The 27124-nt window shown below is 63.6% G+C and overlaps 1 protein-coding gene across 20 annotated transcripts in view; it reads left to right on the forward strand.

The window, feature by feature from the left end:
- SH3BP2 (SH3 domain binding protein 2) overlaps window positions 1–27124 on the forward strand; it is a 35863-nt gene that overhangs the window by 6185 nt on the left and 2554 nt on the right. For 4 of the 20 annotated variants that reach the window (XM_084971329.1, XM_021100938.2, XM_005666488.4 and 1 more), the window contains 8 exons: window positions 9367–9416; window positions 19160–19299; window positions 20673–20775; window positions 22113–22230; window positions 22410–22480; window positions 23278–23366; window positions 23579–23647; window positions 25241–25895. In XM_084971329.1, coding sequence (XP_084827455.1) covers window positions 19164–19299; window positions 20673–20775; window positions 22113–22230; window positions 22410–22480; window positions 23278–23366; window positions 23579–23647; window positions 25241–25895 — 1241 coding nt within the window. In that variant the 5' untranslated portion in view covers window positions 9367–9416; window positions 19160–19163. Of the gene's footprint in view, window positions 1–207; window positions 488–9366; window positions 9417–10181; window positions 10323–11852; window positions 12072–16452; window positions 17062–17313; window positions 17494–19159; window positions 19300–20672; window positions 20776–22112; window positions 22231–22409; window positions 22481–23277; window positions 23367–23578; window positions 23648–25240; window positions 25896–27124 lie in introns of those variants that run through there. The other 16 variants (XM_084971334.1, XM_084971333.1, XM_084971332.1 and 13 more) reach the window with 10 other exon arrangements.

Consider the following 27124-nt stretch of genomic DNA (forward strand, 5'->3'; position numbering starts at 1 on the left):
GTCTCTGACCGCCGCCATCCCGGGGTCCCTGGGCCCCAGCCTGGGTTTGCCACCTGGGATGGGAGCTTTCTCAGATCAGCCTTCCCCTCTGAGGTGACCAGGAGGATGAAGTACTGTGGTCAGTGGTGGCCGTGCCAGCTCCGGGGGCAGGAAGTCTCTGGGGAAGGAAGAGGGTTGAGGAAGTTACCCCGCTGCCACCACCTCCGCGGATCTAGGAGGCCCTGCCTCCAGCCCAAGATTCCTGCCAGCCGAGTGCCCAGGGCCAGCTGTTCCAGGGTTGAGGCCATGGAAGCATGAAGGGGCAGCCCACCCCAGGGGCCTCCGTGTCGACTCCCCCACCACCTGCAGGACCTGCAGCCCCCCACCCCACCCTGGGACTGGGCCAGGGCTGGGTGTGGGGACGGGTGCAGGCAGTGAGGCAGCAGGCGCCGTGCTAGCCCTTCCAGCGGCCAGAGTAGTGTAGGAGGTGCTGTTTGGGGCACCCAAGGTGGGCCTTTTTGGGGTGGGAACAGGGAGGGGCCAGGCTGAGGGGTTTGGCTGGGTGCTGGCCTGGAGGCTCTGAAAGGGTGGCCGCGAGAAGGCAGAGGGGCCCTAGGAGAGGTGGGGCCTGAGGACATGGAGGGGTTTCTGAGCAGGGTCTAGTTTGTGCTTTCAAAGCTCACTCTGGGGTGTTGAGACCACCTCCCAAATACCCCTGCACCAGCGGCTGTGAAGCGGCTAGGGTGAAAGCAGGGGTCTGGGACCTGCCGGAGGGCCGGGTGTGGTGGGGGCGGGGGTTTAGCGGGCCTGGTGGAGTCAAAGGCAGGCCTGCTGAAGCTGGGGTCTGGCTCTGGCACTGACTCTGCCCGCCGAAACCCCACCCCACCCCCATCCTCTTGCTGGCTTTTCTGGCTGACGGTGGTGTGACCCTGTGTCTGGCTTCCTGAGCAGGGGAGGGTGTCTTTGCGGTACCGCCGAGCCTAGGGTCTCCCCACCCCACTCCCTGCCTCGGTACTGGCGGCCGCAGCCAGTCAGCAGGTCCCCAGCCGGGAGAAGGCCTTAGGGCTGGCACTCGGGAACTTGGTCCCCGGCTCTGCTGACCATCAGAAGCCACCTTGCCTCGGGGAGCCTGTTTGGCCGAGGTTAGATGAGTGTTTGCTTCGTCCTACGGGGCGGATGGCAGGGTCAGACAGGCACTCTCCGGTGGGGATCCGGTGAGGCTTGCAGAGGCTGCTGTGGTTGGTGGGGTAAGAGCTCAGGCTCTGGTGGCTGGGGGCCCTGACTGGAGCCGTCCACCCTCGAAGGGCCGGGCCTGGAGTCCCCAGGGCCCTCCTGCCCTGACTGTGGCATCAGTGTGTCTCCAAGTGACCCGAGCTTGTCGAATGGGGGCAGTGGGAGGCGGTCAGGGAGGGGGTGAGGTGGTCGAACGCCAGGGGGTGAGGCTTTGAACCTGAAGCTAAGCGCAGTTGCGTTTGAGGGTCACCTTAGCTGTGGCTGGAACAGCGGCTCTGTGGGGGGTGGGGTGCAGGGTCCCCCAGGGCCACTGACCTTGGGCAGGGGACAGTGTGCAGGATGGCAGGGGGGCTGGAGGGAGACCCCTCCTGCCCCCTGTCCTGTCGGTCAAGGTTGCCCAGGAGGGCAGGGGAGCCCGGCGCTGGGCCCACCGCCAGCCCCTTCTCCCCACTGGGCCTCCGAACAATAGGGCAGTGTGAGGGCGTCTGGGAATGGTGAAGCCAGCCAGGCCCCCCGAGGCCCATGCTGGGGGGCTCGGACAGGAGCCAGCGGCCATGAGTCATCGGTCCAGCCTGGACCCGGGCTTCCCAGGCCAAGGAGGAACAGCCACTCTCAGTTCCCCAGCCCTGGGGCCTGGTCTGCTCCTCCTTCTCTTGGCCCTCTGTCCATGCCTCCTCCTGCCGCCTCTCTCTGGCCTCCTCCCTTCTGGGCCTGTCTCTAACTCCCGGCCTCTGCCCAGGCACAGACCCAGGCCCCAGCCACGGGAGCTGGGCAGAGGGGCTGACCTGTCACGTGGTGCCCCCCTCTCCCAGCCTGTGGGGGACCCCAGGACATAGCCAGCGAGTGGGCAAGACCAGGCCCAAACATGAGCTCTCCTGAGGTCAATCTCAACTTTATCAAGGAATAAAAGGTGACCAAAAGCAGAAAACTACACAATAGAATTAAAAACTCGGAGAGTGAAAATTAATTGACAGCATCAAAAAAAATGTTGGAAAACTGCTTAAAAATATTAATGTTAGGGATAAAAGGATAAAAACAAATGGGTTAAAACTGACGAGAGACTGGAGTTCCCGTCGTGGCTCAGTGCAGACAAATCTGACAAACATCCATGAGGACGCAGGTTCAATCCCTGGCCTCGCTCCATGGGTTAAGGCTCTAGCATTGCTGTGAGCTGTGGTGTAGGTCGCAGATGTGGCTCTGATCCTGCATTGCTGTGGCTGTGGTGTCGGCCAGAGGCTGCAGCTCCGATTTGACCCCTAGCCTGGGAACCTCCATATGCCACGGGTGTGGCCCTAAAAAAAAAAAGAACTGACAAGAGACCAAACCCTAAAATACTGAAGTGAAAAGAAGGCGGGAAGGGGCCTTGTGGTATAGACTTGGCCTTGACAGGTTCTGGCCTGTGGCAGGGTGGGCAGATGGTAAGCCAGGTTCCTGGACAAATGATAGTCCAGGGACCGCCCCCCCCAGAGGTATATTCTATAAGGAGCCCAGCTTGGGGGCACACCTCATGCCCCTGGGCTCTGGTGCCCTTTGGCCTAACCCCAGAGCCCTGACCTGGTGAATGCTGTAAGGGACCCAAAGGCTTTATGGTTCCTGTGGTCTGAGGGAGGCCACCATGGCACGAAAGGTCCTAAAGAGATGAGTAATGGAACAGATGCTACTGCGGTCAAGGCCAGGGTCCCTGGTGGCCCACCCTGGGGTGTTCTGGCAGGTGGTTGTCTGTGCGCAGGGCTCATACAGCTGTCCTGACCTGACCCTGGCAGACAGCAAGTGTCCCTGCAGTGTGCCTGTCAGGGTCACCCTCTGGTCTCCACTCTGGGCTCCTTCAAGGAGCCGTGGGGGCTGGATCTCCCTGGCTGCCTCCTCTATTCTGACGCCAGTGTGATTTTGAATCCCCACTGTGTTCCCCTGTTGTCATCTTGCCCTGGTGTTGGGATCTGGGCTGGGTGCCCTCCACCCACAGAGGCCCTGAGACCCAGTGCTGGGGCGGCTGTCTGTGGTGGGGTTCCTGGGACCTGCCTTCTTTGGGCCTCAGGGTGCTCTGACCAATGAGCCCAATGAGGGATGTGTGAAGTGCGGTTTTTTTTGCCTTTTCTAGGGCCGCACCCGTGGCACATGGAGGTTCCCAGGCTAGGGGTTGAATCAGAACTGTAGCCGCCGGCCTACACCACAGCCACAGCAACTCAGGATCCAAGCCGCATCTGCAACCTACACCACAGCTCACGTCATCGCCGGATCCTTAAACCACTGAGCGAGGCCGGGGATCAAACCTGCATCCTCATGGATCCTAGTTGGGTTCGTTAACCACTGAGCCACGAAGGGAACTCCCGAGTGAAGTGATTGGTACCCGGTCCCCAATGCAAAGATGCGAAGCTGGGACTGAAGTCCAGGCCTGACTGATGCCGTCCACGCCCAGCTGGGCGCGTGGCCCTGACAAGTGGTTCTGGACCAGACCTGCCTCTGTCGCTTCTGTCTGGAAGTGTGTGCCTCCTCTCGGCCCAGCCCCAGGCCCTTTGCACAGACTCTTTCCTGTCCAGGACACTTCCCATATGGTCTTGCTTGGCTCCGGCATGTGGTGCAGGCTGATGTGTCACCATGTCTGGGTGGAAGTGTTGTCACGGGGATGTGAGTCACAGGTGGCTGCCTCTCCAGCACGTTGGGAGCCCCGGATGGAGGGCAAGGCCAGCTTGGGTCGGTGGTAAAGGGTACAGTGTTTGCCGGCAGGACTGCCCCCCGCCCCGTGCCCCAATACTGGGGAACTGGCAGCGGTGAGCAGGGCTCTGGATGGGGCTTGCGGCTGGGAGAGTCTCCTGACCCAACTTCCCCTGGGCTCTGGATACAAATCAAAGCAGACCGAGTTCACAAGCACAGGCTGGCCAGTTCCTGCGTCCCCCACGTGGTGTGACCCGCCCTGGGGCCCTGGCCTTCTGCCCAGAGCCCAGGGCCCTCCTTCAGCTACCTGCTGGGCTGGTGGCTTCTCCACCAGGTGGGAGCCAGCATCTTCCCCAAGGGCGGGTCCTGAGGCTTCTTCCCCGTAAGGGCCTCCCTCAGAGCAGGCGTGGGAATGCCGGGGTTCCTGCTGTGGGTGCAGTGGCCCCACTCTGGGCCACACAGGCGGTGCTGGCTGGGTAGCTGCTGCTGCAGCCCACTCAGCCTCACTTCCTCATTGGGAGAGCAGGGGCCATGGAGCTGACGCCTTGGCACTGCGTAGGCATTCCTGGAGGGGGCTCTCTGCCCCTGACCTGGCCTGTTGCCTTGGCCCTCCTGTCACAAGGGGTTGACTGTAGGCAGGAGAGTGGCCCCCCAGCCTCGACGACCCCCTGGCTTAGTTTCAGCAAGTGGGGAGTCGGTCCCCACATGCAGTGCAGGAAGGGCCGGGCAGCAGAAGCCTGTGCTCTGAGGAAGCCATGGTGACGTGACCCAAGGGGCCTGTAGCAGCCGCTGGGAAGGGGTGGAGCAGGCTGGATTCGGGGAAGTCCTGCCCTCTGTGGGTTCATCGTCTGCCGGGAGTCAGCCTGACTCTGACCTCAGAGGAGACGGTCTCTGTCCTTCTGGGCAGCCTGACCAAGGGGCTCGGCGGATTCCCGCCCAGCCACACCCCCTTGGCGTGGAGGGTGGGCAGCAGTGTGGAGCAGCCTGGTCTGCCTGGGGATGCGCCCCCCTGGGCGCACAGGATATGAGATGGCATTTTCCGCGCCCCACACCTGCTCCGCCGATGGTGGTTGCTGGCCTTGTTTGTGGACAAGGACACTGAGGCCGGGAGAGGTCAAGTGGCTGGCTGAGGTCACTCCGGGAATGCCCAGGCCTTGCTCAGTGGGTGCTGGAGCCCCCGCACTAGGCATCCATCTCTGCAGCCGGAGGCCCCGAGGGACGGAGACGTGGGGCTGATGGGGCAAGAGGAGAGGTTTAATTCAGCAAGTGAGCTCCATTGGTTGGGTCCCATGCAGAGCAGGGGGTGTCTAGCTAATAGGGTGGGATCTGTTCTTGCTGCAGGAGGTACCCAGTGCCAGTTTCATGCTTGGCCTACTGCAGGGACAGAGACCTGGAATGGCTGTCCCCGGGAGCTATGTGGCGTGGAGGGGCAGTCAGCAAACTGAAAATGCGGTACCAGTCAGCATGCAGGAGGGGCATGAGCGGGTGGAGCCAGCCTCTCTGTGGAGCTGGGGGGGGGGGGTCCCCGCATGTGGGCGGAGCCTGTGTTGGCAAAGGGCAGGGCTGCGGGCGGCGGTGGGTCTGGGGGGGCCGGAGGGGCAGGAGGGGGAGATGTTGCTCCAGGCCGCACACACTGCCAGGGAAAGACGTCGGTCGCCTGGGCGTGGAATTTCCAACCCCGGGGATGCGGCTTGGAATAGGGCCAGCGGTGGGCAGGGAGGCCGGGAAGCTCGGGGTCCAGACCCGCAGGGGCAGGGTGGGCAAGTGTGGCCTGGCTTTGAGCAGGGGCGGTTTAGGAGGTGGTCCCCTTGACATGACCTGGATGGCCGTGGCCGCCAGGACCCCACGGGAGCTGGGAGTCCGGAGTTCACGTGAGGAAACAGGCTCAGCGTGGACCAGGGACCGAGTCTGTCCTGTCCCCACGGAAGCCTGTACTGGAAGCACTGCTGTACTGTCACTGCGCCGTGTTGCCCGCCAAGGTCAGGTGGGCAGGAGCATCTGAAGGGGAGCCGGGGTTGGGGGGGCAGCGCCCTGTGCCCCGTGCAGGGCCCGCGGCCTCGGGGTGCCCATGCTGGCGGCCGTGAGCCTCTCCGGGCCAGGCGGGGTGGGGCTGGCAGAAGGGCAGGCTGCCTTGGTGGGCAAGGGACCAGGAACATGGGGGTGGACGTGCCCACACGTCACACTCTGGAGCGTTTTTTCTCGAGCAGTTAAAAGGTGGAAACTTGTCAGTGTCATGATGAACTGAAGTGTGAATCCTGAAACGCCTCTGCTGGCTTGTGGTTGAAGACGAGAGTGGTGATGCCAACCTGTGCTTCCCCCAGACCCGCCCACCCCTCACCAGGGCCCATCACGGACCCTGCCCCCCAGGACGCTGGCCCTGGGCCTGGAGTCCCCCACCCAGCTATCCTCCCAGGAGCCCTGCCCTCTCCAGGGCTGCGTGCCTGACGCCTGGCGCCTGGCGCAGGCCCCTGGGTGGCCTTTCTGAGCCCCGTCGTGCTCCGCATGCTGATCCAGCCCCCAGCCCCGGCCCCTGAGAGATGCTGCCCAAATTGGGAAGGTCTGCTGGAGGCCGATGCCAGGCCTGGGGAAGAAGGCCCTGCGGTGCTGTGGGGCTGGGGGCCTCCAGGGATGTGTGTGCTTTGTGAGTTCCCCACGGGGACCCAGTGTTCCAGATGGAACCCGCACCTCTGCCCCTTGGCCGTCCCCTCAGATGGCCCCGCGTGTGCCCCTTTCTGCACCTCCTCTCACGCCCTCACGCCTCCACCCCAGGCAGCCCTGAGAAGCACCTGGTGCTCTCTCCTGGGCCCCAGCACACTGCCGTCTTCTGGGGACGCTGGTCTGGCCTGTTTCGCAATGAGCAGACCCCAGTGCTTACCCAGAGCCGCCAGCACTGGTGGACCGTGCCAGGCAGGGGTCCTGGGGCGACAGGACGTTGCCGCAGCTGCTGGACATCAGTTCTTGTTGGGGGTCGGACTAGCTCCGCATCACAGTCCTTCACGCTGGCTCTGCGGGACGTCCAGGCGTGGGCTGGTACAGCCGTGTCAGGGTACAGCCTTGGGTGTAGATGTGATGCTGAACCCACCTGTCTCTGGGCCCCTCCTGTGGGCCGGGCACTGACATGGGCTCTGGGGATTCATGGGGCCCAGGCCCAGGGGGTGCTGGGGGGACACAGGTGACAGGCTCGAGGGCAAGGCTGTGCCACTGACTTGGAGATTTCAGAGAAGGGGTGAGGTTCTGGGGGTTCTGTTCTCCAAGGATGAGGGGGCCCTTCTCGGAGAGGGTACAGGTGGAGGTGGAGGAGGCTGGCAGCTCCTGGGAAGGGGGCACGGTGGGGCGGGGGCACAGGCCCAGAGTCGAGGGCCCAGGGCAGTGAGCAGGGGCCACACCCCACGCCCTCAGCCAGGGAACCAACCTGGCCTCTGCTTCCTGATGGAAAGGGCTTGCCAGGGGCCAGGAGTGGACCCAGCAAGTCTGGCGGGTATGGGCCAGGTATGGCCTCTGCCCTGCCCACCCTAGGGGGCGGGTGGTGAGCCAGGCCCGCGGGAGGCCGTGGATGGTCAGGGAGGCCAGCTCAGATCCAGCCTGTCCGGCCAGATGCACACCAGGGCCTCACACAGAGCCAGCCTCACCCTGCAGGACTTGACACGGAGGGCAGCGGTCTGGGGAAGGATCCCGGCCCTCCACGGAAAGGTTCCCGTGGCTGCCCTGACGAAGTACCATGCTGGGGACTGAAAAATCAGAGATGTAGTCTCCCAGTCCTGGGGGCCAGACTCCAGAATCGAGGCGGCCCAGAGGCTCTGCGGGAGGCTCCTTTCTGCTTCCTTGCCTCATCTAGCTTCCGGTCAATGCCAGCAGCCCCAGGCTTCCTGGTTTATGGCCACCCCACTCCAATCTCTGTCTTCACCCGTCCTCTCTCTCTCTTTCAATTTTTAAGTTTAAAGCATATGGCACGACGGCTTGATGTGCGTGCATCGTGAAATGATTGACAGAATGGGATCAGCTCTCGCCGTCTTTCACGCAGATACGATAAAAAGAAAAGAGGTGCTCCCGTCGTGGCTCAGGGGAGACGAATCTGACCGGTGTCCATGAGGACGCAGACTCGATCCCTGGCCTCACTCAGTGGGTGAAGGATCCGGTGTTGCCGTGAGCTGGGGTGTAGGTCGCAGACGAGGCTTGGATCTGGTGTGGCTGTGGCTGTGGCTGTGGCGCAGGCTGGCGGCTACAGCTCTGATTCCACCCCTGGCCTGGGAACCTCCATATGCCATGGGTGTGGCCCTCAAAATATTAAAAAAAAAAGACAAGGAGGAAAATGTTGCTTCTGATTCCTCTCTTTACAGCCTCCCTGTGGCCACACAGCAGGTTACCTGTCACCACGTTGTGGGTCCTATCCCTAGGACGTTACCTCCTAACTGGAAGTGTGGGCCTTTGATCCCTTCCTCCAATTCCCCCGCCTTCCACCCTCTGCCTCTAGCAACCATAAGTCTGACCTCTTTTTCTGCGAGTTTTTCCTTCTCTTTTGCCTCTTACAAGGAGGCTTGTGGAATTCCCGTCCTGGCTCAGCAATAATGAACCCCACTAGCATCAGGAGGATGCAGGTTCCATCCCTGGCTTCGCTCGGTGGCTTAAGGATCTGGCGTTGCCGTGAGCTGTGGTGTAGGTGGCAGAGCAGCTCAGATCCCACGTGGCTGTGGCTGTGGTGTAGGCCGGCAGCTGCAGCTCTGATTCGACCCCTCGTCTGGGAACCTCCATATGCCATGGTGGGGCCCTAAGAAGACAAAACAGAACAAGTCAGAAAACAAACAAAAAGGACGCTTGTTGGATTCAGGGCCCATGTTGTGGTCCTTCACTCCACAGGCAAAGCCCCCTTTCCCAGTGAGGCCGTGACCGTAGTTCCCGGGGACTAGGACTCAGACATCCGTCTCTGGGGCCCCCATTCAGCCCACTGCCCTGGGCGGGACCCTGCCTCTGTGCCACCCGCTCCCTTGGCCCAGCTGGATGGTGCCCAGGACTCAGCTCCCAGACTCCTCACAGCCCTGTGCAGGAAGAAGGCAGGGAGAGAGGCTCAAAGAGGGGAGGGGCTGGGGCCTGGGAGGGTGGGGACTGAGTAGGTGGGTCCGGGCTGCCTGGTGGCCCTAGCCCTTTGTGAGGGACTGATGCAAAGTGCCTTATTTTGAGACCTTGAGGTTTTCACCAGTGGAGGTGCCAGTCACCCTTCCTTGGGCCCAGGGCCCTCCCTGAGCCTGGCAGGCCCTCCTTGGCACCGAGGCGCCAGGCAGGAACCAGGCTGGACCCTGGAGCCCTGGGTGACTGTGGAGGGACCAGGTCTGGGTTCCTGGGAGTGTGCTTCCAGCCCCCACACCTCTGTTCCTTGGTCACCAGCCTGGTCAGTTCCCTCTTTGAACCCTGGTGTCTCTGTGGCCGCTGCACACGTGGCATCTGCCTCACTCCAGAGCAGGCTGAGGACCCCAGGAACCCAGAAGTCTCTCCCTCCCTCTTTTTCAGGAGGACTTTCGGCCCCTGCCCCGCCCTGCTGGCTCGCTCCACCCACCCTGGTAAGTGTCCTGTATCTGGCATGATGGGTGGACCCTAGGCCTGGAATTTGAGGCAGCCACCCTGGGGGCTAGGGGTGAGTGGGGTGGAAGACCCCAGCCCCAGCCCCGCCTACTGCTGGGACGCTGGTGTGGGGTCCCCTCTGCAGTTGTTCCCATCCCAGCGAGAAGTTCGGGGAGCTTTGGAGGAGAGAGGAGGGCCTAGACGTCCTCTTTCTGGAACAGCGTTCTTTGCTGCACAGATGAAACGTGGCCTTGGGAGATGGGAGGGCGCGGAGTGCAGGGACCCAGGGCTCGCCAAGCAGCCCAGGAAGCCGGACCTCAGTCTCCAGAGGGAAACGAGGGGCAGAGGTCAACGCGGGTCTGACTACCACGTAGTCCCCGTTCCTCTGCTTGGGGCCCTGACTCCGCCGTGGCATTGCCGTGCTGTGCCAGGGCTCCAGCGCCTGTGGCCCTCTGCCTGCTCCTGCCTCTACTGGGGTTACGTGCTCAGGGCTCTTTGGGGGCAGAGGCAGGGGCAGGGGAGGCTCAGACTTCGGCCTCTACCCCAGGCCTCCTCATCCATCCTTCCATCTGTCCCACAAGTGGGGGACATCCCAGGGAGAGCTGGATGCTCCTGGTTCCTGGCAATCTCTTCATCTCCATGCCTGCAGCCCCCCCACCCCACCGCCACTGCCCAGCCTCCCTGGGCTGGTGCCTTGCTGCCCTGCCTTGACTTCCTCATCCCACCCCCGTCCCAGTCAAACATGGCCCCCTCCTCTGATTTAGAGCCTGTTGGGCACCCCCTCTGGTCCCTCAGCCACTTGAAGCCCCAACCCCAGATCTGCTCTGCTGACCTGTCCCGGCTGGTCCCTGTCCCGGGGGCTCCTAACCTGCTGTTTTATCTCAACCGTCATCATCCATTTCCAGGTGAGATAACTAAGGCTCAGAGAGGCTCAGTCAGTATCCTGAGGCCCACAGCTGGCAAAGGGCAGAAGTGGGCTGGGTGCCAGGCTGGGTCTGACTAGTGGGTCTGCCCGCTCTGGGCAGCTGTGAAGGAGAAGGGGACAAGCCCCCACGTGACCTCCCCTTTGTCCATCTCCTTGGTCAGCTTTCAGCCACGGGGTTGGGGGGCACTGAGGTTGTCGCGGGCTGGGGAGGCCAGGGTCACTGGACCCACCTTGAGGAGAGCTTGGGCACAAAAGCCTGAACTCCCCGGGTTCCAGGGCACAGCGGGTGGCCTGAGACCCGGGCTGCCCCCAGGTGGCGTGGGGGCCTTGGCAGAAGCCTGGAGCTGTGTACTCTCTGGGAGATGGAGCCCCAGCCCCAGAATGCCTCCCTCAGTGCCCCGACACGCGTATGTGCGATGGCCAGGTGCTGGCACAGCTGGCTGTGGGGCTGTGCCCTGGGAAACCTGGTGGGCAGGGTGAGGCCTTTGCAACTCCCAAAGACCCTGTGGTCCACGGCCTCTGTCACCCTCACATCCTGCCGTGGCCCCAGAGCACTGCTTCCATCTTGGAGCGTTGTGACCTGGAGACCCAGGCTTGGGGAGAGGCAGGGGACCTGGGGCCTCAGCGCCAGAGCCTGGGCTTGAATCCCTGCTCCCTGCTTCCCGGCTGTGGAGCTGGGCAGGGGAGGAAGTGGGGCTTGGCGGGGCAGGGTAGGCCCAGGAGAGGGGCTGCATCCTGAGTGGAATGGGCCAGGGAGCAGGGAGTGATGGGGGCTGCTTTGCTACTCAGGCCAAAAGTGCTTTCTAGCAAGCCAGGTGTTTGCAGAGGCAGCAGACAGCCAGGTGTTTGCAGAGGCAGCAGAAAGTGGCGATCACCGGAGGCGTGTAAGCCCAGCCCGGTCACAGAGGCTGTGCCTGGCATGGGAGGCTGGTGGGGGGAGAGGGAGGGAAGGTGATGGGGAAATGCCTGGCGCAGGCTCGGAACTGGCCCCTTGGTCCCTTGGTATCAAGGGCTACCTTGAAACGCCAAAAGCTCCTGATGCAAGAGGCACAGCCCCTCTCTGTGGCCTCAGAAGGCGGAGTGGGTGGCTGTGTCCACGTTGGTGGCAGGAGCACGCCAGGGAGGTAGTGAGCTCCCTGTGTGGGGCACAAGCACTAGCTTCTTGTGGAGGTATCTCAGGGGCTGGGAAGCTGGGCTTCTGGGCCATCAGGTATTTGCTGGGAAGAAGCCAAGTACGCGGAGCTGGCCCTGGAGGGACTGCAGGGGCGCTTCCTCCCAGGGGACATGGCTGGCCTCGCCCCTGGGCCTGGAGAGCTGTGGTCTCTGGCCACAGTGGGCACGGCTAAAACCCAGCAGGCTAAACAGTGCTGACAGGGCACTGTACTGGGCCCCAACGGGCCTCAGGCCCTTGAAGGGTGGAAGGCAGGAAGTGCTGGCTACCGGGGGCTGCCCAGCAATCCAGCAACAGGAAGTCCTGGGCGGGGAGGAAGCCCTGGAGGCCGCAGGCCCCAGATGCAGCAGGCAGCTGCCAGCAGGAGGGATCGGCGGACGCAGCCAGCAGGCGGCATTCCGGGCAGTGCGGGGCATCGGGCCTCACCCGCCTGGAGGATGCGGGCTGAAGCCCCGCCCCATGGCCCCTGAGCCACATGGCCTTCCCGGGCCCCAGGACACCTGCCTCCAATCCAGTGCCGGGCAGGAAGAGAGCCATGTGCTGGGTCAGTGCCACCAGGTCAGTGGGCAGCCCTGGGGCTGGGGGTTCGGGAGGTGGTGTCAGCCCAGCACCCGTAGAACCGCTGAGGGAGGCTCCGCGTGGGAGCCAGGGCCCTCCTTGGGGCCGCGGTGGGCACCCGCAGGACGCTGGCCCCGGGCCCTTGAGAGGAGAGCCCTCAGGGATGGCCGGGGCAAACGGCGCCCAGAGAGACACCACTGCTGCCCCTGGGTCACGCGCCACTCAGCCAGCAGCTGGCAGGAGGGTGGGGCCTGGGTCGGGCGAGCCTTCCCACGGTACACCATGCCAGGGCAGCTTGGCCTTTGGGTTCTGTGTGCCTACACACTGCGTGATTGTGTGTGTGGTGTGAGTACGAGCATGTCCTGTGCCTGCAGGAGGGCAGAGCGAGCTGTGTGAGCCCCCCGGGAGTGCTGAGCTTGGGGGCCTGGTGGGGTGTCCAAGAGCCCCGGGGTCTCAGGGGCCCAGGTCGAGCCTCCCTCCCCTGGCACCGCTGGTCACGGGCCTTTGTAGGGATGTTTTGGTTTTCATTCTTTTATGGAGAAAGATTCTGGGAAGAGGAAGAAGGAGGAGAAACTGAAAGGGGAGCGAGAAGGAGCTGGGTGTCAGGCGCTGGGGCCCCGCGCCGCCTAGCGCCCGCTCTGGGCCAGGCGTGGGGGGCGCTCCATCATTGACTGGCTGTGTGACTTGACTTCTGAGTTCCTCAGCTTCTCTGACCCGTGGTGTCTTCATCGGTGACGTGGGGACGGTGCTGGCTCACTCTCAGGGGTGTTGTGGTGATGACGTGGGGTGACCTCTGAGAAGCACAGAGCCCGGCTCAGCCTCCTGGGCCGTGAGATGGGAGGGAAGCCTGGGGTGTGGCCAGCTGTCCGGTCAGACCTGGCGCTGGACCAGCGCGGGGCTGCGAGGCAGGGATGACGACCCGGACCTGGGCCCTGGCTGCCCGCCCAGGGCCCTGAGCCCGCCTGAGGGTCCTGTTAGCCCCTAGAGGTTGTGTGCGGGTGTGGATGTATGAGTGTGCGGGTGAGTACACATGCATGTTAGTGTGCGAGTGCACGTGTGGTTTACACAGGTGGGTGGGTGTGAACGTGTGCACTGGGGGACCTGGCCTCTTCTCCACTGGGGCTGGGACTCCCAGCCCCACCTCCCCTGCGGCTCTCACGAACAGGCCGGCCTGGTCACCACTGACAGGAACCCCCTGACACTGTGGTCACCCGAGGCGTCAGCTCCCTCACCACAGCTGGGGCTGAACCTGCAGGTGTCGTCCGCTCCCGGGCACGGGCTCACACGGGCACACAGGCGTGCGCACACACTGACGTGCACACACAGAGCCTTCTGCATTCAAGCTGTGCAGCTCATGCACATGTCCTATTTGGGGCGCCGTCAGTGACAATGACCGAGGGTGCAGACTACAGCTGCAGTGTGGCCCTGGGCTCACAGCCAGGCGGGAGGGGAGCTCAGCGGGGCTGTGGCTGTGTGACAGCGGTTTTCACCCTCCAGCTCTGTCCCCACCCGACAGCCTTAGGCCTTGGGTCCCACAGACCAGTCTCAACTCTGAGGGGAGGTGGGGGTGGGCACAGGAGCACAGCCGAGGCTCAGAGGTGCCTGCCTTCCCTAGTGGGTGTGCTGCTCACACGCAGGTACACACAATCGCATACCTCCTGGAAGGGCTCGCGCGGCCCGTCGACGCTGCCCTGTGCCTCCTGAGCCCTGCCCCCGGCGGCCCAAGCCTGGAACGTGAGTGCTGACCTGCTGCCGGCCCACTGGGTGGCCTCAGTCCCCTCCTGTGAGGGACAGATGTCCCCAGGGGAGGCCCCGTCACTGCTGCCGGACTGTGCCGGGCTGTGAGGATTGGGCTCTCCCAGGCCCCTTTTAACTGGAGGGAGGACAGGCCTGGCAGGACTGGAGCCCAGGGCTCTGGCACACTCCCTGCCAGCTCCCACCAGGGCTGCCCGGTGGGCACTGCCAGCAGCACAGGGAGGAGTCACCGTGGGGGTGTCTGCCCTGTGGCGGAGGGACGGAGGCTTCCTGCTGGTGAGGGGCCCCTGGGCCCTGAGGGAGAGAGCAGGGAGGCCAAGCTGGCCAGGAGCATGGGTGCCCCTTGGGGACTCCCCTGGACTTTCCTGGGCACCAGTGGCATTGGAGCTGCGAACTGGGTGGAAATTCCCCCAGAGCTGTGTGGTCCGCATCAGCACGGCCCAGCGTCACCCTCGCCCTCAGCCACCACTTCCCCGTCCTGCTCCAGCTCGGCCTGGTTCTGGGCTCCGGGGAGGGTGCCAACCCAGCTCACCCAGAGGTGCAAGGCAAGGCTGGGGGGTTGCAGAGTGTTTGGGTATCAAGATGAGCTCCCACTTCGATGGCCCCTCTTCTGAGGCAGGGACATTCCCAGGGGAGGTGAGGGGGGAGCTCCAACCTGCCTTCCTCCGGCCACAGAGCACCTGCCTGGCCACTGAGCTGACCAGGTTTGGGGCCAGGAGGAGGCACCGGCGCCATGAGTCCTCTGTTCTGCCACCCCCCCTCCAGCACACCTGCCTGGAAAGGATGTGATATATGGGGGGCTGTTTCAGCTCCCTGTGCCTTCCAGGCAACTTGAGGTCCCTAACACCTAGCAGGGTCAACCTTCTGCATCCCCTTTGGAACTGCCTGGGCCCCCCCTCTGCTGGGCCTGAGCTGGTGATGGTAAAGAGAGTGACGCAGGACCAGCCAGAGGTCAGGGAGGACCACCTGAAAGAGGGGATCCTTGAGCGAACCCTTTCTTCATGTTGGGGTTGTTCGTTGCTGGCACAGAGAAATAGGATGGCTTTTTCTGTACTGATCTGGTGTCCTGCCACCTTGCCGAGCTCGTTTATTAGATCTGACCCTTATTTAGTGGATCCCTTAGAATTTTCTCCTATATAATCATCGGTGTAAGTAGTTTTACTTTTTCCTTTCCAATCTGAATAGCCTTTATTTCTTCTTGCCTCATTGTCCTGGCTAGAACCCCTAGTACAAAGTTGACTAGAAGCGGCAACAGGAGTTCCCGTGTGACTCAGCAGGTTAAGGATCCAGCGTTGTCACTGCTGTGGCTCAGGTTACATCTGTGGCTTGGGTTCGATCCCTGGCCTGGGAATGTTCATGTGCCTCAGGCTTGGCAAAAAAAAAAAAAAAAAAAAAAAAGTGGCAAGAGCAGATGTCCCTGCCTTGTCCTTGATTTTACGGGAAAGTGTTCAGTCACTCCCCATGGACTGGGATGCGGAGCGCTGGTTTTCCATAGATATCCTGTCCCAGGCTGAGGAAGGTTCCTCCGAGGCCTAGTTTGTTGATTGTTGTTCTTGTCAAATGCTTTTTCTGCATCTTATTGAGATAGTCATGTGGCTTCTCTTTATTCAATTGATGTGACGTATTGCATACTTTGACTTTTGCATAGCAAATCAACCTTGCATTCCTGGAATAAATTCCACTTGCACACGGTGTAGAAGCGGCACTCAGTTTGTTAGTGTTTGGTTGAGGAACTGCAGGTCTATGCTCATAAGGGATATCGGTGTGTGTCGTCTTCTTGGGAGCTCTTTGGTTTTGGTGATGTTGGGGACATGGCTCAGATCGCCAGTGTCAGAAAATGAGACACACGAACACGGGGAGATCTCGACAAGGCTCTTTCCTTCCGCAGAAGGGCGCGGGTCCGCAAGCACAAAGAAGAAGAGACCCTCCCTATTTATCCCTCGCGCTGGTGATGTGCCCGTCCCCTTCCCATGGGTCAGGTCAGGGTGCACATTCCTCTCCGTTGGCTAATTCGAAACAAATTGTTACTGGGAGAAGAGGGAAAGGGGAGGGTGGGGGTGGCAGGAAGGCCAAACCGGAACAAAATGGAGTCACCAAGGTTTCCTTTGATAGAAAAGATGTTATGTTACTTTGTAGCATATCAAGGAAACGCTGCCCACTTAGAATGAGTGCCTTCCTCTTCTGTGTTTGGAAGAGTTTGTGAAGGACCCGTGTTCATTTGAACCAATGCTAGAGGGTTGAGTTAGCTCTGCTACCATCTCAGGCAGTGGAGACGGTGTGGACAGAGGCCTGGAAATAGGAGCTTGGGGGGTTTGAGTAACAGGAGCCCCAGGGCCCGGCTGGCACAGGCGCACAGGAGGTGGAGGGCAGGCGAGCTGGTGAGAAAGGTCCACAGGGGCTGGACCCAGAAGGGCCAGCTGGACAGGAGCAGGTCCTGGGATCTAGCACAAAGCAGTGCCGGGGGAATGGCATGTGTGTTGAGAATGTGTGGAGTGGGGGCTGGGGAGGGAGCTGAGGTGAGGAAGTGGTGGGGGGCTGCCCAGAGGTGGCGGCAGGGGGACAGGCAGGGGGGCCGGGAGGAGGGCCTAAAGGACCCGGATGGCTGGGTATGCTGCCGTGGAGGGTCTGGTAAGAGCACTGGAACAGAGGCACAGAGGCAGGGGAGGCTGCAGTGAGAGGCCAGGGTTGGCTGCAGAGGGAAGGGGCCAGAGAGCTGCCCCGAGGTTGGGGGCCAGGAAACCAGGGAGGGCACCCAGTACAGACAGCTGGACAGGAGCAGGGAGGAGGCTGTTAGAGGGACCCTCTGCCACACGGTCTTGGCGCAGGCAGCAGGCATGCAGGTGGGAGGCAGAAGAGGCAGAACGCTTGGGAAGCCTCCAGACCTCGCCAGTCTTCGCCAGCCTTTAGCCAGCCCAGGGCTGTCCTGGGAGAGGTGCCCACATATCTCCAGGCAGGCAGAGGGGCCAAGGACCAGCTCCCACGCCTGCAGGGGGCCCAGGGTCAGCTCAGCTGGTCAGAGACGCCAGGCGGCCCTGCCGGGAGGGGGCACGGGAAACAGCTGCCCCGCCTGGGAGCTTGAGTGCTTTCGGCCTGGTGGGGGCTCGCCAGCCAGACCCGGTTTAACCCCACCGCCCGGCAGGGCGGCCTCACCCCATGTACAGACGTGCGGACTGAGGCTCAGGAGGGAGAAGCCACTTTCTCAGGGGCCCGCCAGCCGGCAGCGGGGTGGGACCAGGTGGGACCCCAGCGCGCGCTGAGGCAGCGATGGGGCGGTGAAGCAGAGCCGCCGCGTTCGCGTCGTCGGCCTCCAGACTCGGGGCTGCGCCTCAGACGTCGCCCGCCCCACCCTCGGGGAAACCGAGGCCCCGCGGGCGCGACGGGCGGGCGGCGGCTCCTCACCTGCCCGGGGCCGCCCCGCCCGGGAGGGGCGGAGCCTGCGGGCCGGGGCGGGGCCGGGGGCGGGGGGCGGCCTCCGGGCGCGGGGCCGGGGGCGCGGCGACGGCATGGCGGGCGCGGGGCTGCGGCCGCGGGGCTGGGGCCGGCGAGAGGTGGGCGCCGGGGGCGAGGCGGCGGCGGGGGCGCGCGGCCCGGAGCCCTGTCTGTGCGCGCAGGGGAGGAGGGCGCGGGCCGCCCCCCGGAACCCGGCCGTGCCCGCCGCGTGGACGCCGTGAGTACCCAGCCGGACTGAGCCGGCGCTTCCGGCGAGAACAAAGGCGGGCGTGGGCGGGCCCGGAGGGTCTGGGGGCTCCCGGGCCGGTGCAGGCCTGGCTCGGGGCTGCCACCTCCCGTGGGTGGGCGTGGCGCAGCCCTCTCCTCTCTGCGCCCCGCGGGGCTCTGTCCGTTGCTGGCCGGCGGAGGTGGCGCGTCTTTGTTGGAACCGCTGCTATTGGTGGGGGGCGCAGGCCGGAGGGGTTGGCTTTGTGTGCAGGTGGAGCTGGAGGGGGCAGCCCGAGCGACCGAGGCAGAGGCCAAGGCGGAGGAGCAGTCGTCCCGGGGACGGGGGAGGTGAACATTGGATGGCGAATGCCGATGTTCTCTGTGCGGGTTTGGGAAGGAGGCTTGTGACGGCGGGAGTTCTAGGAAAACTGGGCTTCTGGCTCCGACGCTAACTACTCCTCCAACTCTGCTGTGGCCCCAGAAGGGATCAGGCGCTGGATAAAGCAATGCAGGGTTGGGGGTGCTGTTCAGAAGAACCAGGGATATGGAAGAGCTTGAAGGTGATTGGGCATTGAGGTGCCTCACAGAAGAGAGGACTCTGAGTCTGGGTCTTGACGGATGAGTAGGAGTTCTCTATGTGAGGAAGGGGAGCAGTCATTCCAGGCAGGGGCGGGAAGCGGGAAACTGAAACCGCCTGGGAGGTTTCAGGGAGAGCAGCTGGAACAGGGCAGGCGGCCCAGAAGGGGCGGGGCCTGGAATGTAGGGTCCTGTGGGCCTGGGGTAACCTGGAGGCAGGCAGCCTGTCCCTGGTGACTGTGCTGTGTGGTCCTCGCCTGAGTGATGCCCCAGGCCGATGGGGAGACAGTGGATCCCAGTCAAGCCAAGAAACGGTTGTCATGGCCGCTGTTGACCAGGGTGCACTCCCGTTTTACAGCTTCAGCAGCTGAGGCCTAGGGATCCCCCAGAAAGTAAGTCAGGACGGGAACTGGGCCCACTTGGCTACCTGCTTTCCTGCTTCCTGGTCTCAGGGCCTTAAGAAAGGGATGGGGAGTTCCCGTCGTGGCGCAGTGGTTGGCGAATCCGACGAGGAACCATGAGGTTGCGGGTTCGGTCCCTGCCCTTGCTCAGTGGGTTAACGATCCAGCGTTGCCGGAGCTGTGGTGTAGGTTGCAGACGCGGCTCGGATCCCGCGTTGCTGTGGCTCTGGCGTAGGCCGGTGGCTACAGCTCCGATTGGACCCCTAGCCTGGGAACCTCCATATGCCACGGGAGTGGCCCAAGAAATGGCAAAAAAAAAAAAAAAAAAGAAAGAAAGGGGTGGACAGAAGTTGGCCAAGGGCAGGTGGGAGTGTAAGGCGGGACATCCGGAGCCATGAGTTAGATGTGCGCAGAATGAGCCGGTGACAATGAAGGAACACACTTAGCTCCCAGGGTCCTTGAAAGCCAAGTGTGCAGCAGAATGGACTGGGGGCTGACCAAGTGGACCAGTGGCTTTGTCCCTCCCTGGGGTCCCACCTAGACGCCCAGGGCCTTCAGAAAAGGGGTTGCATCGCCCTTTGCTGCCTTGAACCTTCCTGCTGTCTCCAGGAACTTGCAGTGTCCGGGCATGCTGCCAGCTAAGCCGTCTTCTGCCCCCAACCCCCGGCTGAGACACATCCCCTTCCCTTTTCACTGCAGCTTCATGGCGGCCGAGGAGATGCACTGGCCTGTCCCCATGAAGGCCATTGGTGCCCAGAACTTGCTAACCATGCCTGGGGGTGTGGCCAAGGCTGGCTACCTGCACAAGAAAGGTGGTACCCAACTGCAGCTGCTCAGATGTAAGTCCCCTGAGTGGTGGGAGCGCAGTGGGAGGATGTGGGTACGGGGCTGAGCCCTGGCCCTGTGCCCCCACTTCTCCACTGGACCTCTTTGGATGACTCTCAACTTCCTTCTTTACCTGGTGGGCCCCCTGGAGTTGCCCTTCTCTCCCTGGTGCTGGCATCCCCTAGCGAACCAGGGGTTGACCTCCCAGCCCCCAGGCCTGTGGGAGGTCTGGGGGTGGCACAGCTGAGTGGAGGTAGGATGGGCATTTGGTGCACAGTGCTGACCCATTGACCAAGGGGGCTTCAGCCTGCAGCCCCGGGCCGGGGGCTCTTGTTGGCCTAGTTGGTCTGGCCCCTGGGTGGTGCCCTTGCCTTATCACATGCTTGTTCAGTGAGTTGGGGGTCAGTCTTTCCATTATAACCCAAGTGCCAGGCTGAGACCCATCTGGGTCCTGGTCCTTCAGACCTTCGGGAGATGGGGGCTCTGGTCCCTGGAAAACAGACTGGGAGAGGGAGGGAGCCTCTAGGCCTGGGAGATGCCTAGCTTTTGGGACACCGAACACCCAAGAGTATCAGGGCCTTGCCTGTCCCTCTGACCAGCCACGAGCGCCCCATGCCTTTGCGCCAGCAGTGCCCTCCGCGGGGGCTCCCTGGCCCTGGTGCTGCCTGGTTGAAGTGCCCCAGGCTGATTGGTTTGGTTTCTGTGCAGGCTCTTTTTTTTTTTTTTTTTTTTTTTTTTCCCCTCTTTCTTTCTTTCTTGGCCACCCAGTGGCATATGGAGTTCCTGGGCCAGGGATCAGACCCAGCCACAGCAGTGATCTATGCTGCAGCTGCAGCAATACCAGAACCTTTAACCCACTGTGCCCAGCCGGAATTGAACGTGTATCCTGGTGCAGATGTGCTGATCCATTGTGCTGCAGAGGGAACTCCTCTGTGCAGGCTCTGATTGATCCATTCTCTTAACCGGAGCCTTCTAGGAGGGGCTGTAGCTGAGATGCCCCCAGGTCTGGGAGGGGCTCTCACCATAACTGCCTGGGGTCAGCTCCTCACCAGTGGCTCTTGTTGGCAAGCTCTCTAGGCTTCTTTGCCCCTACCCTTGCCGCGCCAGCCAGGGGTGGAGGGACCCCTGCAAGGCGGCTCTGGCCTCCGGGGCCTCTGGCCCTGGCTCTGCCCTCCCCTGAGCCAGCTTCAGTCCCTGTCCCTGGGGCCCCTGGTAGCTGCACACAGCCCCGTGAGTCTGCCCCTCCCCCGGAGTGGCCAGTGCACTTCTTTGCTTGTCCACATCTGTTCCCACAGCAGGCGCTTGGGGAGAGGGCAGGAGGCCTGGCGAGTGGGGCCCCCTCAGTGGGGGTGCCCACCTCACCCCTGCCTCGCCGCACTGCCCACAGGGCCCCTGCGCTTTGTCATCATCCACAAGCGATGCATCTACTACTTCAAGAGCAGCACGTCTGCCTCCCCGCAGGGCGCCTTCTCCCTGAGTGGCTACAACCGGTGAGTGCCCCCTGCTTCTAGTCCAGGCCCCAGGGCCAGGGCTGCCACCCAGGGCAAGTCCAGGCTTTCCTGAGATGGCTCCCATCCCCTCCCCTTTGGACCGTGTCCAGCCTCTGCTGCCAGCCTCTGCCGCGCTGTCCTAGCTGCATCTCCTTGTGGTCTTCCCTCAGCTCTTTGCCAAGGGCCTGGGGGTGAGGCTGGGGCTCCAGGGGTGGAATAAGCTGTCTTCATTCAGTTACTTCCCAGTGACTGCTCTGTCCCTCCTTCGTCCCCACCTTGCCCCCATTCCCTGGCCCATAGCCTAGCCCACTACTCCAGCCCTGCCCCAGGCTCCCCAGCTCCAAGGGCCTCCCCGACTGGGGCCAGCTCCCGGCTTCATACGTGCTGTGAGCTGGTCCAGCCGTGGGGCCACGAGCCTGCCCTGGAGAGGCTCTCAGACTGATGGACAGGTGGGCAGTGGGCCAGACCCCCATGTAGGGTGGGACATGCTGGCATGCGAGGGCCCACTCAGGGCCTTGGGGGCCTGCACAGCAGGGGTCACGTGTGATTCCTGGCTCTAGGTCTTGGTGTCACATTGCCCAGCCCCGCACCCGAGGGCATTAGTCTGTGCCTTCTGCCCCACCCCTCCTGTGGGAACCTGAGGGTCTCCTGATATATCTAGCTAGACTGAGGCCCTGGGGAGCGACTCTAGGCTTTGGCTCACCCTGGCCCCGAGCTCAGTGGGGGAACCTCGCCCAAGCGCCAGAGCCAGACCCGCAGGGCGCTAGTGGGTCGGAGCTCCAGGGGGCGGTGGGGAGGGTCGTTTCCTTTCTCCAACACACCACTCGGCCTGAGGGGGTGCAGCCTTGATGGCCCAGATGGGCACACCCGCCCCAGTTGTCCAGCCCAGCAGTGCCCCTGCACAGTAGACTTGGGGATCTTAATGAGAGCCCCATGCTTGCTGTGAGTCACTTCCTTGCCAGGGCAGCCAGGGCAGCCAGGGCAGGGCCGAGGCTGACACGGAGCCCCACGAACACCCCCAGCAGGCAGGCCAGGGACCCAAGGCGTCACACAGAGTGGCATTGGTGGGCAGTGAGGGTGGCATGTCCTCGTCTCAGGGCCTTGCACGTGCTGCTCCCTGGCAGCCCCCTGGACCCGCACGCTCTGCTCGCTGTGCCCCCTTTGCCCACACGCCTTCCTTGGCCTGAGGCACCAGGCGCTCAGCCCTCAGCAGCAGATCTCCCCGTGTCCCTCGGGGCACTGCGCTGGGTGCCAAGAGCGGTGCAGAGGCAGGGGCTGTGCTTAGGCCGTCCCTGTGGGTGGGGACCGGAGGGTGACCGCCGGTCCCCTGCCCTCAGGGTGATGCGGGCGGCGGAGGAGACGACGTCCAGCAACGTCTTTCCCTTCAAGATCGTCCACATCAGCAAGAAGCACCGCACGTGGTTCTTCTCGGCCTCCTCCGAGGAGGAGCGCAAGGTGATGGGGGGCCCGGGTTGCTCCGGGTCCCGGTCCTCGTGCCCAGAGCCTGGGGGCAGTGCCCTCGGAACCCGCTGGCTCAGGAGGACCCGTCTTCCCCGACCTTGGTGCAGGGGGGGGGCGAGGTTGGGGTCCTGCCGGGGGGCCTCCTGTCCACTGAGGCCCTGACCCACCCACAGAGCTGGATGGCCATGCTGCGCAGGGAGATCGGCCACTTCCACGAGAAGAAGGAGCTGCCACTGGATGCCAGGTGGGCCTGGGGTGAGATGGTGGGCGGGGTGTCCCCTTGACAGCTGTGCTCACCTCCCTGTCCAGGGGGCTTGGCCCAGAATCTCCGCCTTGAGGGCTTTTGTGGAGGTGCCAACTGGGTGTGTGTGTGTGTGTAGAAACAGAGCATGCAAGCACGTATCCCGTCGGTAGTTCCTGTTTGGGGGTACACCGCTTTCACCTGCCCACCCAGGAAGCCAGGCATTTGCAGAAGCTGAGACCTCTGGGTTCCTAGCCCCCTGACGCCCACCCCAGCTCCCTGGGGAGTGAGGCCAGATTGGGTCCCCAGGGTGGTAGCTCAGCCTGTCCCAGCCTCGTGGTGAAGTGGCTCTGCAGGTAGCAGGGGCTCTCTGGGCGGGAAGAGCATCCATCCTGTCCTTTCAGAGATGCGGGAGCGGGGCCTGGGTAGGGCTGGCATGCTGAGCCTGCCTCACGTCCCTGGCCTCAGCCCTCTGGGCTGGGGCCAGTGGGGATGGCACCATCTGGGCAGTCAGAGGGCACACTTGTGGCAGGAACCTCAGTGGGGAGGCAGGCACCCCAGCCTCCAGCCCTCTTGTTTGTCCTTGTGTGTTTTCCTGCGTCTCGATCTTCACACGTCCACACATCTCCATGTGTTCTCGTGATTATCCGTGCGTTTGTTCACGTCGTGTGTCCAGTTGTCTGCGTGCTCGTGCCTGTGTCTGTCTGCGTCTGTGTGTCTGTGTGTCCGAGTGCTTGTGTCGTACGGGTGAGTGCTCGACGCCCCCCGCCCGGGGTTCACCGCGCCCCTCCCGCCCTCAGCGACTCCAGCTCCGACACAGACAGCTTCTACGGTGCGATCGAGCGGCCCGTGGACATCAGCCTCTCTCCACACCCCACGGACACGGAAGGTGGGCCCAGCGCACAGCCTCTGCCTCACGTCCCTCTGCACCTGGCCCTGGCGGGGGCCGGCCGGGTCCTCCCTGGGCACGACCGGCTGTCCTCCCTGCTCTGTCCCTTGGGCTTCCCCAGGCAGCCTGGGTCCTGGGGGCCCATCCTGCCCACCTCATCCTTGCCCCCTGCCTCCCGCGGGCCCTGAGTCCGGCCTCCGTCTGTCCCACAGACTACGAGCACGACGACGAGGACGACTCGTACCTGGAGCCCGACTCCCCCGAGCCCGTGCAGCCTGAGGGTAGGCAGGGGTAGGCGGGGCCAGCCACAGGCTTGGGGTAGAAGGTGGGAACCGGGGCCTGGGGCAGAGCCCCCCAGGCTGGGAGTGTCACCTGGGTGCTGCGCAGGGGGCCTCAGGTATCACCGACCCAGTTTTCCTCCTGTGGCCCGAGTCTTGGGAGGAGCAGAGCAGAAGAGGCTTAAGGCTGTGGCTCTGCTCACCTGCTCCTCTGACCTCCAGTTAGCCCAGCAGTAGCCCAGGGCGGGGGAGGGTTGCTGAGCTGGGGAGGGAGGATAGCTCTGAGTGCCTCTGGGCCGGACTGTCGCTTGGCACCCCGCCCCACCCCCACCTCCCAAAGCACTTGGCCTGGCGGGGGCCAGGCGTTGAGCGGGCATCTCATACTAATATTGGCGTGCCCTCTGTCTCGTCGCTCCCTACTCCTGCCATCCCCTCACGGTCCTGTCCCTTCCACCTCCCTGGTCCTCCTCCCCCAGCCCAGCCTCTCCTCCCTCGCCCCAGCTCCTCTCCTCCCCTCCAACCTCATATTTCCAGGGATTTCTGAATGTCCCTCCACCCTCGGCCTCCTCTCCAGTGACCTTGTCCTCCGCCCACCTCGACCCCCTCGTGGCCTCCTCTTAGCTCTGCCTCCCCTCTCGAGTCCACCCGGGGCCTCAGCTCCCACAGGCCTTCAGCCCGCCAGCCCAGCCCAGAGCCCACGCGGTGCCCTCGTCCTGGGGTCTCTGTGCCCTCACGCCCCGCTCCACCCCTTCATCTCTCTGGCCTGTGACCCCAGCCCTGGTGAAGCCCCATCTCCATCTGCCCCACCCCTCGCTGGAGGGAGCACACAGGGGCTGTCTTATCTCCGCCCTGAACCTTAGGGGCCTGGCGCTCCTGCCTGCCAGCCTGCCTGCTCCAGGCATTCGGGCTCCCCACCCAGAGTGGCTTGTTGGCGTTCCCACCTTGGTGCTCAGTGCCCGTGGGCGGCACTTGACCAGGTGCCCTCTCTCTGCCACCACCTGCCTCACCAGCACCAGGCACTGTGTGCTTCAGGTCCCCTCCCGCCTCCTGCCCAGGCCTGTGCCGCCCACGTGCCCACACACACGACCGAAGGTCCCCCTGGCTCAGGACCACAGCTAGTGTGGATGGGCTGTTGGCCCTGCTGACATTGCCAGCCGGGACCTCTCTGAGCCCTGGGCCTGGGCTTCTCCAGTCTACGCTTCCTCCCCTGGCTGGGAGGAACTTGTCACGAGCAAACCCAACTCCCATCCTCCCCGCAGCCTGCTCCGCCCCTCCTCCTCCCTCTGAGGGGACATCCAGCCTCCCCAGCGGAGGCCTGATCCTGGGGGAGCTCCTTGCCTCTTTGCTCCCTGCCTCCCGCTCCTCCCACTTGGGAGCCTGATGGCTTCGGGAAGTTCGCACAGGCTGCCGTGTGGAGGGATGGACGGGGTGGGCCAGGAAGAGGGGAAGCCGCATCCAGAGCACGGGGTATTGGGCTGTAGGGTGGCCAGGTTGCATACCCACCTGGCTCTGGCCTTCCATGGTGGGCGGAGGTGGTGCTGGCCCAGCCTCCAGCAGGTGGTGCTTGCTCACCACATGGGTCTCTTTGCTCTCCAGATGCCCTGATCCACCCGCCGGCCTACCCCCCGCCTCCTGTGCCCACACCCAGGAAGCCAGTTTTCTCCGATGTGCCCCGTGCCCACTCCTTCACCTCCAAGGGTCCGAGCCCTCTGCTGCCACCCCCACCCCCTAAGCGCGGTCTCCCAGATGCTTGCCCGCCCCCTGAGGACTCCAAGAGGGACCTGCTGGGCCTGAGGCGGGCCGAGCCTGGCCCTAGGGTGCCCCCTGCCTCCCGGAGGATGAGTGACCCCCCGCCAGGCGCTCTGCCCATCATGCCCGGCCTACGGAAAACACCTTGCTTCCACGAGAATGCCAGCCTCAGCCCGGAGCCCCGGATCCCCAGCCACGGGGCCAGCCCTGCTTCCAGCTCTGCCAGCACAGTTTCCGCCGCTTCCAGGAACTGTGACAAGCTCAAGTCCTTCCACCTGTCCCCTCGGGGGCCACCCACGCCCGAGCCCCCTCCCGTGCCGGCCAACAAGCCCAAGTTCCTGAAGGTGGTTGAAGAGGTCCCCCTCAGGGAGGCAGCCAAGCCTGGACTTTATGTACCCCCGGTGGCCCCCAGGCCTCCTGTGCTGAAGCTGCCCACGCCCGAGACCACAGCCCGGCCCACGATCCTGCCCAAGCCAGAGAAGCCACACCTCCCCCACCTCCAGTGAGTCAGTGTGGCAGTGGTGCCACTGGAGCCCCTCCCCAACCTCCCTGCCCCCGGCACTCGACCCACAAAGGGTACTGGCGGCTCTGGCACGTGGAGGGAGGCCTGTTATGCCCACCTGTGGCCTCCCCTTCACCTGAGCCAGGGGCACAGGGGCCACCTTGCCCTTGACATCCAGCCCAGTGCGTGGTGAGCTGGGGTCTGTTGCTGCCTTGGGAGCAGGGAGCAAGGAGGGGCTTTGGGGACACAGGCCTCCCGGATTGACTGCTGTGCAGCCTGAGGGCCCTGCAGGGTCAGGGGAGGGGCCTGCGGGGCTGCTGTCCGGGCCTGGGACAGGTGGCCTGGGGCGATGTGTGACCGCGAGCCACTCTGAGCCCACGGGCCTCTGCAGGCCCTCCTGATCCAGAATTACCCTCCCAGCCCTGTCTGGGGCTCTGGATGTGTCCCTGGCTGTGAAGCTCCCAAGGCTGCCTTTGTGCCCTTCCTGACTGGGAACCCCCTCGACCCCCCGGGATGTCGACTGTCCCTGACTCGCCGCGAGGCCTGCTCAGAAGCCTTCTGCTTTAGTGCTGGGCGGCGCCAGGAGACCGGGCTCGTTCACGCCCAGTGCGTGGGGCCTCAGCAGGGGCGCCTCTGGGAGCCCCGGGGGCAAGCCTTGGGTGCACACGTGCCAACACAGTTCTCTCTGAGCACCCTTGACCATGGCGCCTTCTCCCCAGGGCTCTGTTAGCGCCGCTACCCCTGGGGAAGTGGCTGGGAGAACCGCTTGCCACACTTGTGTTGTTTTGCAAGGGGCTGTAGAGCTGCAGCCTGGGTCATGTTGTCAAGCACTGGGTTTGGACCCGAGGGTCACAGGCCTGCGCTGGCCCCCTGGCCCCGGGTGGCCTCCTTCCATCCTCCCGAGGCCCTGGAGGCTTAGGGCTTCCTGCCACGTGTGGGGGTGTGTCCCGCTGCTTGGCCTGGTTCCATCCGTCCGTCCTCTAGTCTGGGAGGAGCGTGACTTGGCTGAGGTTACAGAGCTCGTCGCTGGCGGAGCTGGGGCCGGGACTGCCCTCAGCCTGGGGCCTTTCCCGCAGCATCCGGAGCTATCGTCTGCCATGCGACAACGCTAGAGCCAGGACTTCCCTTGCCAGTGACCCTGGCTCAGGCTTCCAGGTCTCAGGCGACCTGCGCCACCCCACGGCGGTCAGCCTGAAGCCCTCCAGAGCTCTGGGGTCGTGAACCTTTGA

The sequence above is a fragment of the Sus scrofa genome, chromosome 8, assembly GCF_054392235.1.
Source record: "Sus scrofa isolate SSC_HxYL_T2T_F1_AM1 chromosome 8, Sscrofa_HxYL_maternal_Yorkshire_Landrace_v2.0, whole genome shotgun sequence".
Classification (NCBI taxonomy): domain Eukaryota; kingdom Metazoa; phylum Chordata; class Mammalia; order Artiodactyla; family Suidae; genus Sus; species Sus scrofa.